Here is a 15,589-nt window from a genome sequence, read left to right as displayed (position 1 = left end):
CGTTGAAAAGGTCTTGGGGGGGCAGAGCATGTTTTGGGTTGTTTTGGGGGCTGGAAGCAATTTTCCCTAATAATAATCATCATCATCTTTATTTTTTATCTTTATTTTTAGGTCTATTTGATTGATCAAATCATCCCAGAATCTTAAAAAAGAAGAAGTTTTTTTTTTCTAAAATCAAGGGTTTTTAATATATTGGGAGAGAACCCAAATCCCTTATAAAGGAGGCATCAAAACTATCATTATCCATTTTGTAAGGGATCTAACTTGTCTCTAAAAACTAGCTTGTGAAGGAATGAAACCTAAACCTCTTATAAACCCGCATCAAGTAACTCTTATAACTGATGTGGGATTAAATGGACCCTAACATATATACCCCTCAAAATTTTCATATCAGATAATACTAAAAAAACTAATTGTTAGTATATACTAATGAGGGAAAACAACTTCTAAAATAATAATAATAATAACGGTGTTAAACATATCGATGAGTAGCTTTTAAATTGGGCCTATCCGTATAGATCCGATTTTCAACTGGGCTCTCAATTAGGCTTTAAGTTGAGCCCAATTGGAGCAACTGAATGCTGACAAGATTTCTCTCAATCCTCCTTCCCCCGCGTTTTCGGATTTCCATTAGATTCTTGGATTTTCAAAAAAACGAAACTTTTTTAGGACTTGGGCTGAAAAAGGAAAATTCTACGTCTTACTACTCGGAATCCTCTTAGGATTCGGAGTCCTATTTCTTGTAGGTGAGGATTGATCACCTATCCTTTATAAATGACTTCTGTGTTGAGACAGAGATTTTCACAAAGAGTTGAGACAGAGATTTTCACAGAGAGAGATAGAGAGAGAGAGAGAGAGGAGAAGGGGAAGAAGAAATCAGCAATGAGTACGCTTGCTTTGAGCTCCAATGGGGATTTCTCTGCGGAGCACAAGGCTCCAAATTGCAAGAGATTGAAGAAGCTCGTCGGTGATGAATGCGTGGCTTCGCTGAGATGCATCAACAAGGGCACCAACGTCAGCAGCTGGGATGTGGCACGATTGCGTCAAGAAAACACGAAAAAGATTTTAAAGGAAAAGAAGCTGATGTTGATCCTCGATCTGGACAACACCCTTTTACACTCTGTCAGGGATGGAGATCTCTCTTCTGAAGACGAGCGTTTGATGCAAATGAGAGAATCTTCAGAAGATGAACGTGGTAGGAGCGTGTTTCGATGGAGGGGTATGGCGACAAAACTCAGGCCGCACGTCCGCAGTTTTCTTAAAGAAGCGAGTAAGATGTTCGACATGTACATATACACAATGGCCTGCCGTGAATATGCATTGCAGATTGCTGAGTTTCTTGATCCAGAGGGCGTTTACTTTGAGAACAAGATCCTATCGAGCGAGGATTGTACTAGACCGAGAAGAAAAGGCCTCGATGTGGTGCTAGGAGAAGAGAAAGCTATGGTGATCGTTGACGACAACGATAAAGTTTGGGGGAAGCACGTAATGAATCAAATCGACATTAAAAGGTACCACTTTTTCGGACCAAAGCGCCCTCTCTTCGATTTAGACGGAAATGCATTGTCAGAAATGGAGGAACTCGAGAGCAAGGAGAGTGAATTGGCGAGGTGTCTTGAATTGCTCAGATGCATTCACTGGTTGTTTTTCAACCCTGTGAATCATGCTGATTTCTACGACAGTGATGTAAGGCAAATTCTGATGGATATCAAAGATGAAGTGGAATATGGTAGTGGTGTAGGCTTAAAGGTTCAATGTCCCTGCTGATCTTCGAAAACTTGCAATTATTGGCGACTAGAGAAGTCTGTTGTTTTTGTTTTCCTTTTTGAGAACTTGAGAATTTTTTATGATGTAACTTACAGCTTTGGCAGCTATTTTGAACTAAAACTCGGCTGTGCAAAACCGTTGGACGTTGTTAATAATGTAATTTGGGATTATGTTCCAAATAAAGTATATTTTTTTTGAAGAAATATTACATGTTTGTCTGTTGCACGCTTTTATGGCTCAATGGCTTGTGTATACAATTTGCTGAATGACTTACGATGAACTTTTAAGAATCTAGCGAGTACTCAAATATCCAACTATCTGATACATGGCAGATACCTGAAATGTCTATTCTTTAAAATATTTGTTCAATTTCTCGCAGATGACAAAATGAAAAAAAAAGAAAGAAAAGAGAAAAAAAACCAATTTGGAATAACGTCGGATATCCTGCAGTTCTATGCATCTGATTCATTTTCCTGATGGGTATTCAATAGTAACTATCAGGTATGTATCAGATACATATTAGGTACGAGAATATGCGGTAACCAGTAACTGAACCATCTGCATTACGAGTGTCTGGAATTTAGTCTCCGTATCTGGCAATTAATATACACTTTCAGTTCGGCGTCAACGTAAAACATTAGAATACTTTTGTAAAACCAACTAAAACATGTTGTATTACAGTATGGAAATGTCGAGACCTAATAAGTGATCTCAAAAAGCTTCACATAGTACATCAACAGTTAGAAGCATGAGGTTCTCTTTAGTTGTCTTAAACTAGTATAGAGGTAAGTGACCAAACATCACCTGCCCTTATTTCTTCTTTCTGGCTGAATACCTCTACATCATCAGTAGAAACTATTGCTTCTCGATACATCACTACGAAGGAAATGCTCAGTTGATAATCATAGAGATATGTAAATGTGGTATGCTAATGGCCAGGTCTCAATACATCAGTAGAAACTATTATGCTCAGTAACCGCAAAGTTTGAATGTGGTATGCTAATGGGCAGGTCTCAAGACATCAATAATTAGAAGCATAAGATTCACAGGTGATGGAAATGCTCCCTAACAACTTTCGAATGTTGCCTGCTCATGGGCAGGTCTCATTTCATTAACCTCCCCTTGTTGAATAACATGCAGACTCTTACTAGAAACAAAGGAAGACGCATAAAATGAAAATGTCAAATGAGAGAGAGAGAGAGAGAGAGAGAGAGAGAGAGAGAGAGAGAAGACGAAACTGGTCTCTTTGGTCCTCACAATCCCCAAATGAACTTATTATGCTCACATGTTCCCGTAAGATAAATAGTTTACGGTGATACCTGTGAATCTGGGATGATGTCTCTGTGCGCATCCACAAGCATAATCTTTCAGATAATTTCACTTTAGTTTACTTTCTTATGATATGCCATAAATCTCTGATCACTCACAAAACTTTATATGGATCCTCCACCAATATTAAGTAATGACCAGTAAGAAATTACCAACTGGCCGAGCTGATGTACATACTTTATGCCACAAGCCAGCAGCAATTACTTGCATCTTGATACCACCAAAGAGACGGCAGACATATACTGGAGTAAATTCGTCGTTTATACTACCATTCGTCGTTTATACTACCTCCGCGACACTAAACCACAAGAATTAATCAGAAAAATAACAAATGCTGGTATGAAAAGAAACGTAGCAAGGGCAGAAGGAGAGCTGACGATTCTGATAAAAGAAAGAAAACAAACTAAAAAATCTTTAAAACAGTGCTTTATATATTTTGATACTTTTTTGATAGAATCAAAAATCATACAACAGTCATTTCCACATCAACTTATTACTATACATGCAAAGTTTCACAGCGAATACCCTTGCATATACAACACAAGCATGTTTTGTTGAATATTGTTCAACTATTTCACAACATACATCATGCTTCTTTTTTCTGAAAAGCGGTGTATACTTCTCTACAACTTGAAGTGATCAAGTACGTATTTGCTGGCCAAACCTTTGCTAATGAAAGTCCCGAGAAACTCTGCCATAGTGAAATTTCGATAGATGGCAGGCTTTTCTTGAGATACAACCTCTGGCAAAGGCCCGTAGTAATAAGATTCCCCTCCCTCCCCAGGTTTGATGAATAAGGCAATAGAAACCCTTGCTTCTTTATGAGAATTTGCTATGACTCTATGCTCCACGCTCTTGTATTCGTCATTTGACATAATCTGATCATGTAGAACAATGAGTAGGATATTTTCTTGGGTTCATTTGCAGTTAAACCCCTTGTGCTGTAGACCAATTAAGGACAGACCACATGTAGTTTTATTGTTGCAGATAGAATCCTGTGTTATTGCTCAATTGCGATAGACTCCCTTGAGTGAATATCCTTGGACTCTTTTACCCTCAGAAGGTCTATTTGTCAAAAATAATTTTCTCTTTCTATGAGGGTAAAAGAGTCAAAACGTTCACTCAAGGGTTCTATCTGCAACAATGGAATTACAGAGGGTTTATCTGCAATTGGACCCTATTTTATTTGGAGAAAAAGAAACAACAGTAAGCAGAACATCTAAATATTGTTTATTACAGCTCTGAAATTATGATGAGAATTTTGAGAAATTATTGTACCACCCCCATAAACATTTTCAAAAACTCGCCAAGTTGATTAATCAATGGTAAAAAAATTTCCTGCCTTTTTAAAAAAGTTTCCTTCATCTCCTTTGTCACACTTTATTCGTAAGACATCAATACTCTCCCCTATCCTTGTCAATTTCTAAATTAAATGTTCACATCGAAATACCAAGTGCTCTTTCTACTCCACCCTTTCACATACTTCATTAAGTGTACTGTCCATTTTTGTAACAAAGAAAGAAATTTACAAATTAATGTACACATATTTCTAACAATTGTGTTAGCGTATATCAAAGGAAAATAGTTTCATATTAAGGTAGATAGATTTACAGCAAACGCTCACAATTTTACAAGTGAGGTAAATAAACTTGTACCAAAAGAAGACTGTTTCATATTAAAATAAGATTGTTTAGTAACAGAAAGGTAACATTCTATAAACACAACCCCAGTAATAGAGCATTGCTATCATCAGAAGAAAATGTATCATCAGACTTGTATCAGAAGAAAATGAATTTTATGTTAAGGTGGATAGATTTGTAACAGAAGTAGACTCGTTTACATCGATATAAACACACACCCAGCATTTGAGAACTGCTATCATCAGATTAAGGTTTGTAAGAATTACAAAAAATCTCTAGACTTTTAAAAGTGACAATTTCGTCATTTTAATTGTTATAGTAAATAAGCATCCATTTTGAGATGTAATCATCAATTTTTAATATAATATCATATATATGTTTATACATTAGTGCACATAATCATCATATCCAGTATAATAATTTCTCCATCCAAATTAAATTTACATGACATGAAACAGATGGATCAAAACTCTCATTTTTGAAACAACAGTAGGAAGTTTTCTGTCAATCATACAAACCTTACAGCTATTTTCGCTAATTATGACAAAGTAATGATGCGACTTAATCCATAAAATCCAAAACATATCACAAAAAGAAGACAAAAATCACCAAGTTCCATACCTGCAGCAAATCACCAATATTGATCAAAAGCGCCCCCTCCACCGGCTCCACATCCGCCCATTCTCCTTTCCACTTAACCTGCAAACCCCCAACCTTATCCTGCACCAGCACCGTCACCACACTGGGATCCGTGTGCGCTGATGTCCCCATCGTCTTCTCCGGCTCCGGACATGGCGGATAATAGTGGCAGACCATCGTCCTCCCATCACCGCAGCTCATTTCCTCCAACCTTCCCCTCTTGACCCCCATTCCCTCCTCTAGCATCCCCATCACATCCTTCCCAACCTCTGCCATGTGCTTTTCAAGTGATATCACTTCCTCCCTGCAGATAGGATATGGATCGGATATGACTATCATATACTGAAGTAAGTTCACATACAAAAGCTAAATCTATGTCTGCAAAAGTCGAAATACTGATACGGTCGTGTACTGTATGATATAAGAATCGTGTAAATAAAAAATAAAATAAAAATCAATTAATATTCACTACCCATTCAACATGTCTGCAAATTCACAGTAGATGAAAATCTGTTTTAAATCCATGCACCAACATAGAGCTAAATCAGTTCTTAGAGTAAGTTGCACTTAGTCCTCTTGTAGTATTTGCTCAGTTTAATTTTATCTGACTCCTTTACACTTAAATAGACTCACTAACTTCACCGTGGGACAATATCTACGAAATTTTCACCGAGGATAAAAGAGACAAAAAGGATGTAAAACAGGGTCTATCTACAACAATGAAACTACAGAAATAGTAAGACAACAATATTACAAGGGGTTTATGTGCAGTTAACCCAAGCTATTGACCTCTGGTCAATGCAGGTACGGTATATTAGAATACAAATTCAGATATTTTATCTATATTCATTATATCTTTACAATAATCCTTATCAGAACATAAACTTTTGGTATGTTGATATATATATATATTATATATATAACGATTTATATATAATAAATAATATATTAAAGCTTTGTTTATGTGTGTCTATATAGTTATATATTATATTTATATAACTATACTTATATAATTATACGATTATATATATATATTATATATAATATATTTTCTATACGAACATTGTATCATCATATTATATTAATATTATATATAATATGGGGTAGTATAGTTATTATATAATATATGTATATGGATATCTGATTATATATGAATATGATATATACTACTGCCGACCACCTTTGGCAGTTTCACCACCTTAAAATCTAGATATTAGCTAATTTACCAACTATATACAATGTGAGCCAATTACAAACTTGATGTTCTTTGCTTTAACCGCCTAAAAGAAATTTTTTAGCTAAACAACTAACAAAAATATTATGAATATTCTGGAGATATTTCGTAACTTTTGTAACTCAATGCGACAGAATTGAGGATGAATTAACAAATATCTAAATTCGGAGGTGAATTTGCAAATACAACTGAGAGTGTATATAGATTACCAATAAAATAATTAAAAGGGTCTTTCACTAATCCCATATTAGTTCCTCAAATCTCTAAAATTGTTCATTAGTCCCTCAAATCCTATGGATCTTGCAAATTGTTCCCTCTAATTAACTCGTGGCAGATTTTGAGGGGATTATTCCCTCAAATTTAATGGTTTGAAGGGAGGTTCTTGTGTTGCCTCTGTCAAGTTTCCCAAAATATTTCTTAATAGGTTCCTAGGAAAAAAAATTTAAAATAGACTCATTTACAACTTTATTCACCAAAATCGACCTATTTAAAACTTATTTACAAAATCAATTCAGTTTCAGCCATGTCAGTAGTGCGGGCTAAAACTAGATCAATTTTGAAAAAAAAACACTTTTTTCTAATTAGTTGGGGTTGCCAGCCCCGGCTAGTTAGAAACCTGGTTAATTATCTTTCAAAATAGTATGGTTTGACACCCGTAACAATTTTGAATTGCAATTTTAGCCCCCACTACTAACCCCTGTAATTAAGATAGTGTCTAATTAGTCGGGTTGGTAAACCCGACTAATTAGAAATAAGCGCTTTTTTAAATCGACCTAGATTCAGCCTACACTGCTGAGGTGGTCGAAACTGGGCCGATTTTTATAAATAAGTTTTAAATAGGCTGATTTTGGTGAATAAAGTTGTAAATGGGTCCATAGAACCACCCTCCCCCAATTCCGAGCTTCCCAATCTCTAAAATCTATACAATCCTCTACCTAAGGGGTAAAATTTAGCGAAGGGTTAGGTAATGGTTTGAACTTTTAATTGAACTAATTTTCAAGAGCCCGATAGCGCTTGAGCGACTGATAAGCAATTTGAAAGATTTGAGGGACTAATAAGGAATTATTGAAGATTTCAGCGAATAATATAGCGGTATCCACGTACCTGCAGATCTCTGGGATGCGGTCCGGATCAAACGAGCCCCGCCAGAACCGGATCTGGACTGTATCCCTCCAGCTGGCAGCGGCGGATCGTAATGGTTTGAACTTTTAATTGAACTAATTTTCAAGAGCCCGATAGCGCTTGAGCGACTGATAAGCAATTTGAAAGATTTGAGGGACTAATAAGGAATTATTGAAGATTTCAGCGAATAATATAGCGGTATCCACGTACCTGCAGATCTCTGGGATGCGGTCCGGATCAAACGAGCCCCGCCAGAACCGGATCTGGACTGTATCCCTCCAGCTGGCAGCGGCGGATCGGAAAAGGTCGAAGTTCGAGGCGTAGGAGACGCCGCCGACGAACTCGCGGGAGTAGTATTGGGATCGGATCTCGACGGGGAGCTCGTGGAAAGATCGGACGGCTGAGATCGCCCCATCGAGGACGGGCAGGAGGGCGCCGTGGTTGATGACGTGGAAGAATCCGACGGTTCTGGCGGCGGTGCTGATGAGGTCGACGACGGCGGAGCGAGGGAGTGAGAGATCGACGGTGGGGATGGAAATCCTCTGATTTGGGGGTTTAGGGTTAGGGTTTGGGTGAGAAAAAGGGAGGGGGGTGGTGATGCCCGATCGACGAGGCTTTGACGCCGGACTTCGACTCGTCGAACTGCCTTCAGGCGAGGAGGCGGTCGGAGGCGGCGTCCGCCTCCGTCGCCGCCGATGGTGTTGCTGTTGCCGCCATATTTTTTGTGATTTTGTTTATTTGTTTCAGATTAATTGGCTGCGTACGTTAGGGGTTAGGTGAGAGCGCTAGAGGTGTTGCGTATCCTGGTAGCAGTAGGCGGTTCTTGTTGGCCGACGGACTTTTGACTGTGCGATGCTGCCGGCCAATGTTGACATTAATTATAAGCAATTTGTAATAAAATTTGATCCATGGTGACTCATTGATGCCTACTCTGTCATGAATCTATGATAAAATAATCTTCGAGACAAATTATTTTGTTCACATTCAACATGAATAGAGGGATTGGCTGTTCAGCCTGTTTGGTTAGTTGTCCAAAAATCCAAGAAAAGAAAATTGGATGAAGAAATCTCCATAAAATTAGAGTGGTGACAGGGGCACACCACAAACCACACCACCAACCACACTCTCCTCTCTCATTTGCTACAGTACACGGGACGCCACATGGGATTTAAAATTTTTAAAATCCCATGTGAGGCCCCGTGTACTGTAGCAAATGAGAGAGGAGAGTGTGGTTGGTGGTGTGGTTTGGGGTGTACCCCTAGCATTTCTTATAAAATTAATGGTTCCATTAATTTCCTATTAAAAAATTCCGAAAAGGATTTCCCAGAACTTAGAGGTAGAGAAAGTTTTTTTTTTAAAAATTAATAGACGTAAAAAAAAAACTACCTTAGATAAATCCATTGTTGCTAGATATGTAGCTAGTGTAAGTTTCTCTCATCAGCTTTGATTGTGAAGAAAGTAATAATCGACCATCACAATTTAGTATCACTAGTGAAGTTACAGAAGGATTAATTATTTCAGACGGAAACCGATCCATTAGACTCCCTACACCACCTTCACAGCTTCCGGGATCTCAACTGGATATCGATGAACACAGTCGGACCAAGCCCCTTCAATCGGCCACTCGACATCCCTCAAGCACTCCCACACCGCGCTATTGCACTTAAACCCACTCCCTAACCCTAGCTGCCAAACCCTATGCCCTCTCCTCACCCACCCCTTCGCCTCCGCATACCCTAGCTCATACCACACCGAACTACTTGACGTGTTCCCGAACCGATACAACGTCATCCTTGAAGCCTCTGTTTGCCTCTCTGTCAACCCTAAGCTCGTCTGCACTGCATCGATCACCGCCCTACCTCCGGCGTGGATACAGACGTGGTCGAATGTGCGGCTGAACTTTGGCACGTAAGGCTTTTTCTGTTTCGTGATAAGAGAGAATATGTACGTTAGCTGTTCGCGGTAGGGAAGGACGAGGGGTGCCAAGGCTACGAGGTTGGAGCGGATGGCTTGACCAGAGACAGGGACGACTTGTTTGGAGATGGATATGCCGGTGACGTCATCAGCGTCTTCGTGCTGGTAGACGGAGCGGTAGGCATCGTCGCTGGCGCCAGCGTGGGTGCGGACGACGTGGAGAAGTTTATATTTGGCGAGGTAGCGGTGGCTGGGGCAGTTAGAGAGGAGGATGGCGGCGGCGCCCAGGCGGAAGAGGGAGTTTGTGAGGAGCATTGACCGTTGTTTTCCCTTGTACCTGCGGATGGTCGAAATGAAGGCTTATTAAGATGAAAGATCCTCTTATGGAAAATATGAGTACGATGAGATAGCTCATTCCGGTACGTGAACTATTAAGATATAGATCAAGTGAGTTATTTCCAATCACATTGAGAGAAGTGGATCTCACTATTTCTATCTCTTATTAGCTCATTTTGACAAATGAGATAACAGCTCGTAACAAATATATTGTTTGCTGGTTTATGTGTTTTTATGGTTTTATAATGAAGAACGTTATTGGAAAATGGCTTGTAGTGAAATTTAAAATTAAAGTCTAATAAATCAAAAGCTATTCTATTTTAACCTATATTACCTTAGATCTTAGATGTGTGCCTAACCAAATCTGAATCTGAATTCCTTCAACTGTACAAAACTCTTAATAATCAGGGTTAAAGATTGATATTGTACTCCATTTATTAGATAAGTAATGTTTGATCTTCTTCCATTAGATACAAAATTAGCAAACTGATTCTACTACAAAACATTCTAATGCTATTATCTCAAAATGAGTGGCGAGGTGGAGAGTCCTACTTAATTTGTGTTCATAAAGTTTCGCACCTCTTAGCACCCAACTTCTTTTCCAAGGGGAAACAAATGTTTACTCGTAAGGAGACGAGTGCCAATAAATTTTGTTCTTTTGAGTTTTGTCATACTGTGGGCGATATTAAATGATCAACCAGATAGTCATGATCACGTGCGATGCACGAGGCTTATTCTTCGTCCGTATACCAAACTGCACTGATATTATTGTAGACCCAAGGACAAGCTCCAGAAGAAAAAATTAATTGCATTTATCACTACAATTTACTATCACATAACGTGGACAAGTTTCTCTCCATTTTGTTAGAGGTGAGTTTTGATGATAATACTAAATTTATGACACTGAAGGGGGGTGTTTGGTTCACTTGGAAATTCAGAAAAGTGGCTTCTCAGAAATTTCATATCTGTTCAAGAAATGCACATTTTAATTGTTTGATTCCCAGCAGAAAATTAAGGAGAAATTTCCTCTCTAAAGATGGTGAAAATGTGTACGAAATGAGAAAAACCTATTTAATTTCATGATTTTAGCTCCATAATGTACTGAAAATCTAACATGATTGCATGGGTATAGGACATTTTTCTTCGAATTGGATTTTTTTTCGGCCTGGAAATCATCCAAACAGCCGAAATTTTATCATAACTTACCTGATTTTGGGGGTCTTGCACGCAAATACGTCCTGAATTTTATAATTTTTTATTAAACTGCTTGACATGATATATCGGAGAAGGTCATTCAAGAGATTCTGCATTCAAACCCAAGCATCATCAAGTTTTAATAAAAGCTATCTATTCGACTCAGCATATTAACTTTCCCTATGGTCCACAAGATCCCACATACATTAGTCGTTCTATGTGGTCCACAAAATCACTCGATGAGATGGTAGAAGTATTAAAAATTAAAACTAAGCTTAGCTTGATACTAACGTACATGTATAATTCCAGTCTCTAAACTTTTAAACAAGGATCAATATTGAATATTTTGCAGTCATTTAAATATCTTTTAAATTCCAGATGATGGTAATCTCCATCTTAGATTGAGACACCAAAAATGATAAACCAGCTTTTCACCCTCAATTTAGTGGACAATTTATTCTTCAGCCTAAACCTAGGGTAACCATATAAATTACTCTCCCATGATTTCTCACACGATAGCTCTCATATAGATAAGAGTGTCTAGATTTCAGAGAATGGATTAATGGGCAACAATATTAGTTATTATCCATTGGTCCTCACCTGCTATCTAAATAACAGAACTAAAGTGATTTTAATATGTATCACATCAGCGACACACCAGACACAACAGCTTTCGCTTACTCTAAATAATGCGGTTCTGGAGAGGAAAAAAAGTTACCAGCCAACAGCCGTAGTGATCTCCGTCGACACGACCAAGGCGACCTCGTCCGCGTGCACCCGGAGCAAATCCCCAGCGAGCCCAACCGCCACCGGCCCACACGCACACCCCATCCCCGACAAATTAAAGCTCCTCACATCCTCCCTGAACTCGTACCTATTCACAATCTTCGCAGCCAGTGAAGGCACCGGAGCAAAACAATTGCAGTTCACAACAACAACACCGATCTCATCCATCCGAATCCCCGTCTTCTTCAATACCTCATCAATCGCATCGAAGATCACGAGCTCTGCCTCCTCGTGGGACCCGACGAGTGTCGGTTGCGGGTGCGGACGACGTGGAGAAGTTTATATTTGGCGAGGTAGCGGTGGCTGGGGCAGTTAGAGAGGAGGATGGCGGCGGCGCCCAGGCGGAAGAGGGAGTTTGTGAGGAGCATTGACCGTTGTTTTCCCTTGTACCTGCGGATGGTCGAAATGAAGGCTTATTAAGATGAAAGATCCTCTTATGGAAAATATGAGTACGATGAGATAGCTCATTCCGGTACGTGAACTATTAAGATATAGATCAAGTGAGTTATTTCCAATCACATTGAGAGAAGTGGATCTCACTATTTCTATCTCTTATTAGCTCATTTTGACAAATGAGATAACAGCTCGTAACAAATATATTGTTTGCTGGTTTATGTGTTTTTATGGTTTTATAATGAAGAACGTTATTGGAAAATGGCTTGTAGTGAAATTTAAAATTAAAGTCTAATAAATCAAAAGCTATTCTATTTTAACCTATATTACCTTAGATCTTAGATGTGTGCCTAACCAAATCTGAATCTGAATTCCTTCAACTGTACAAAACTCTTAATAATCAGGGTTAAAGATTGATATTGTACTCCATTTATTAGATAAGTAATGTTTGATCTTCTTCCATTAGATACAAAATTAGCAAACTGATTCTACTACAAAACATTCTAATGCTATTATCTCAAAATGAGTGGCGAGGTGGAGAGTCCTACTTAATTTGTGTTCATAAAGTTTCGCACCTCTTAGCACCCAACTTCTTTTCCAAGGGGAAACAAATGTTTACTCGTAAGGAGACGAGTGCCAATAAATTTTGTTCTTTTGAGTTTTGTCATACTGTGGGCGATATTAAATGATCAACCAGATAGTCATGATCACGTGCGATGCACGAGGCTTATTCTTCGTCCGTATACCAAACTGCACTGATATTATTGTAGACCCAAGGACAAGCTCCAGAAGAAAAAATTAATTGCATTTATCACTACAATTTACTATCACATAACGTGGACAAGTTTCTCTCCATTTTGTTAGAGGTGAGTTTTGATGATAATACTAAATTTATGACACTGAAGGGGGGTGTTTGGTTCACTTGGAAATTCAGAAAAGTGGCTTCTCAGAAATTTCATATCTGTTCAAGAAATGCACATTTTAATTGTTTGATTCCCAGCAGAAAATTAAGGAGAAATTTCCTCTCTAAAGATGGTGAAAATGTGTACGAAATGAGAAAAACCTATTTAATTTCATGATTTTAGCTCCATAATGTACTGAAAATCTAACATGATTGCATGGGTATAGGACATTTTTCTTCGAATTGGATTTTTTTTCGGCCTGGAAATCATCCAAACAGCCGAAATTTTATCATAACTTACCTGATTTTGGGGGTCTTGCACGCAAATACGTCCTGAATTTTATAATTTTTTATTAAACTGCTTGACATGATATATCGGAGAAGGTCATTCAAGAGATTCTGCATTCAAACCCAAGCATCATCAAGTTTTAATAAAAGCTATCTATTCGACTCAGCATATTAACTTTCCCTATGGTCCACAAGATCCCACATACATTAGTCGTTCTATGTGGTCCACAAAATCACTCGATGAGATGGTAGAAGTATTAAAAATTAAAACTAAGCTTAGCTTGATACTAACGTACATGTATAATTCCAGTCTCTAAACTTTTAAACAAGGATCAATATTGAATATTTTGCAGTCATTTAAATATCTTTTAAATTCCAGATGATGGTAATCTCCATCTTAGATTGAGACACCAAAAATGATAAACCAGCTTTTCACCCTCAATTTAGTGGACAATTTATTCTTCAGCCTAAACCTAGGGTAACCATATAAATTACTCTCCCATGATTTCTCACACGATAGCTCTCATATAGATAAGAGTGTCTAGATTTCAGAGAATGGATTAATGGGCAACAATATTAGTTATTATCCATTGGTCCTCACCTGCTATCTAAATAACAGAACTAAAGTGATTTTAATATGTATCACATCAGCGACACACCAGACACAACAGCTTTCGCTTACTCTAAATAATGCGGTTCTGGAGAGGAAAAAAAGTTACCAGCCAACAGCCGTAGTGATCTCCGTCGACACGACCAAGGCGACCTCGTCCGCGTGCACCCGGAGCAAATCCCCAGCGAGCCCAACCGCCACCGGCCCACACGCACACCCCATCCCCGACAAATTAAAGCTCCTCACATCCTCCCTGAACTCGTACCTATTCACAATCTTCGCAGCCAGTGAAGGCACCGGAGCAAAACAATTGCAGTTCACAACAACAACACCGATCTCATCCATCCGAATCCCCGTCTTCTTCAATACCTCATCAATCGCATCGAAGATCACGAGCTCTGCCTCCTCGTGGGACCCGACGAGTGTCGGTTGGGAGGCTCCCGTTGAAGTGCGGGTAACCCGCTTCCTCCCCGATGCCCGACCGCTCCGTTATGCGTGCCTGGAACTCTGCGCTGTCCTTGTCAAGAACCCGTCGGCAATACTCTAGGAACTTGGAGTGGGGCATGCTGTAGTTTGATGGGGGATTGAAGCATGCAAAGTCCAGGAGGTAGATTGATCTGTGTTGGGATTTTAGGAAGTATTTGAGGAGCGTTAGAGTGAGGAGAGCTGAGATTATAAGGGTTAACATTTTTTTTTTTTTTTTGCTTTGTTTTTGGTTCATGAGTCTGCATTCTTGGAGTTCATGATATAGGGAGTAGAAATAGTTGGGGATAATGATTAGTTGGTAGAAGTTGGAGGTTGGAACGAGTAACGAAGTATAATGCGCCTATTGTGTCCGTGATCAAAAGGTCAGAATGACGTTGCTTTTTCCGAGGACATGAGAGAAACTTTTTGGTGGCCGTGTTCGCTGAACAGCTGACGTGCAGGGTTTAACGCTGGCTCAGTGCAATGTATGTGGTTTAATTAGGGTTTGGTAAACTGTATTCGTATCCGAGGAAATATCTGTAACCGTATCCGTTAGGGTATGAATATGTTTATTCAAATATATAACCGATAGGATATGGTCACGGATATGGTTTTGTAGTGAAATATCTGTATCCGAAATATCCGAATACATATTAGTCATACTCTTATGATAGTTTTGATTCTGAAATTGTGGATTTGTGGTTAATTTTTGATGATCAATATGTCTAATCTTAATCTTAGCTTTTTCGTTATAATGAACATATTAACGACCTCTTTTGTATCACATGAACTATGTTTTTCTCAATACTATCTAGTTTTCTCATATCCATTTTCTATCAGCATGCATATCCGCATCTATATCCGTAACTGTATCCGATTTTAGCAGATATGGATATGAATTTTCTTTACCGAGATATATATGTATCTGTATCCGTGTCCGAGATGGGTAAGTGGATATGGATATGGTAAGC

At 38.7% G+C, this 15,589-nt stretch overlaps 3 protein-coding genes across 4 annotated transcripts; 1 reads left to right on the top strand and 2 right to left on the bottom strand.

Annotated features, from left to right (window-relative positions):
* LOC109821754 (RNA polymerase II C-terminal domain phosphatase-like 4) lies at positions 775 to 1,902 on the top strand. The gene is made up of 2 exons (XM_020387914.1): positions 775 to 1,270; positions 1,349 to 1,902. Exons 1-2 carry the CDS (start codon positions 775 to 777, stop codon positions 1,765 to 1,767), a joined length of 915 nt encoding a protein of 304 aa, XP_020243503.1. The 3' UTR covers positions 1,768 to 1,902.
* Positions 3,508 to 8,465, bottom strand: LOC109822262 (1-aminocyclopropane-1-carboxylate oxidase homolog 3-like; the record flags this gene model as incomplete). The annotated part of the gene is made up of 3 exons (XM_020388432.1): positions 3,508 to 3,974; positions 5,358 to 5,679; positions 7,942 to 8,465. Coding segments are annotated over 3 exons (1,101 nt in total), but the record flags the coding sequence as incomplete, so codon positions are not given.
* Positions 9,182 to 15,088, bottom strand: LOC109820023 (3-ketoacyl-CoA synthase 6-like). 2 transcript variants are annotated; one of them, XM_020386065.1, is made up of 3 exons: positions 14,263 to 15,088; positions 12,220 to 12,351; positions 9,182 to 9,850 (listed from the first exon to the last, which is right to left on the bottom strand). In XM_020386065.1, the coding sequence occupies exons 1-3, from the start codon at positions 14,496 to 14,498 to the stop codon at positions 9,277 to 9,279; spliced, it is 942 nt and encodes a 313-aa protein (XP_020241654.1). In that variant the 5' UTR covers positions 14,499 to 15,088; the 3' UTR covers positions 9,182 to 9,276. The 2 variants fall into 2 exon arrangements, with proteins under 2 accessions (XP_020241654.1, XP_020241655.1); XM_020386066.1 differs by lacking the exons at positions 12,220 to 12,351; positions 14,263 to 15,088 and adding an exon at positions 11,894 to 12,215 and having other exon boundaries at positions 9,182 to 9,982.

The sequence above is a fragment of the Asparagus officinalis genome, chromosome 8 (assembly GCF_001876935.1).
Source record: "Asparagus officinalis chromosome 8, Aspof.V1, whole genome shotgun sequence".
Lineage (NCBI taxonomy): Eukaryota > Viridiplantae > Streptophyta > Magnoliopsida > Asparagales > Asparagaceae > Asparagus > Asparagus officinalis.
Note: the sequence above shows the minus strand (reverse complement) of the source record. Positions and strands in the feature narration are given on the sequence as shown.

Coding starts and splice junctions, on each gene's coding strand:
- LOC109821754 (XM_020387914.1), top strand. CDS start 775: ATGACTTCTGTGTTGAGACAGAGATTTTCACAAAGAGTTGAGACAGAG. Junction 1,271..1,348: donor CAGTTTTCTTAAAGAAGCGA/GTAAGATGTTCG, acceptor TTCTTGATCCAG/AGGGCGTTTACTTTGAGAAC.
- LOC109820023 (XM_020386065.1), bottom strand. CDS start 14,498: ATGGATGAGATCGGTGTTGTTGTTGTGAACTGCAATTGTTTTGCTCCG. Junction 12,352..14,262: donor ATCACTACGGCTGTTGGCTG/GTAACTTTTTTT, acceptor GACCATCCGCAG/GTACAAGGGAAAACAACGGT. Junction 9,851..12,219: donor CTTCTCCACGTCGTCCGCAC/CCGCAACCGACA, acceptor CGTCGTCCGCAC/CCACGCTGGCGCCAGCGACG.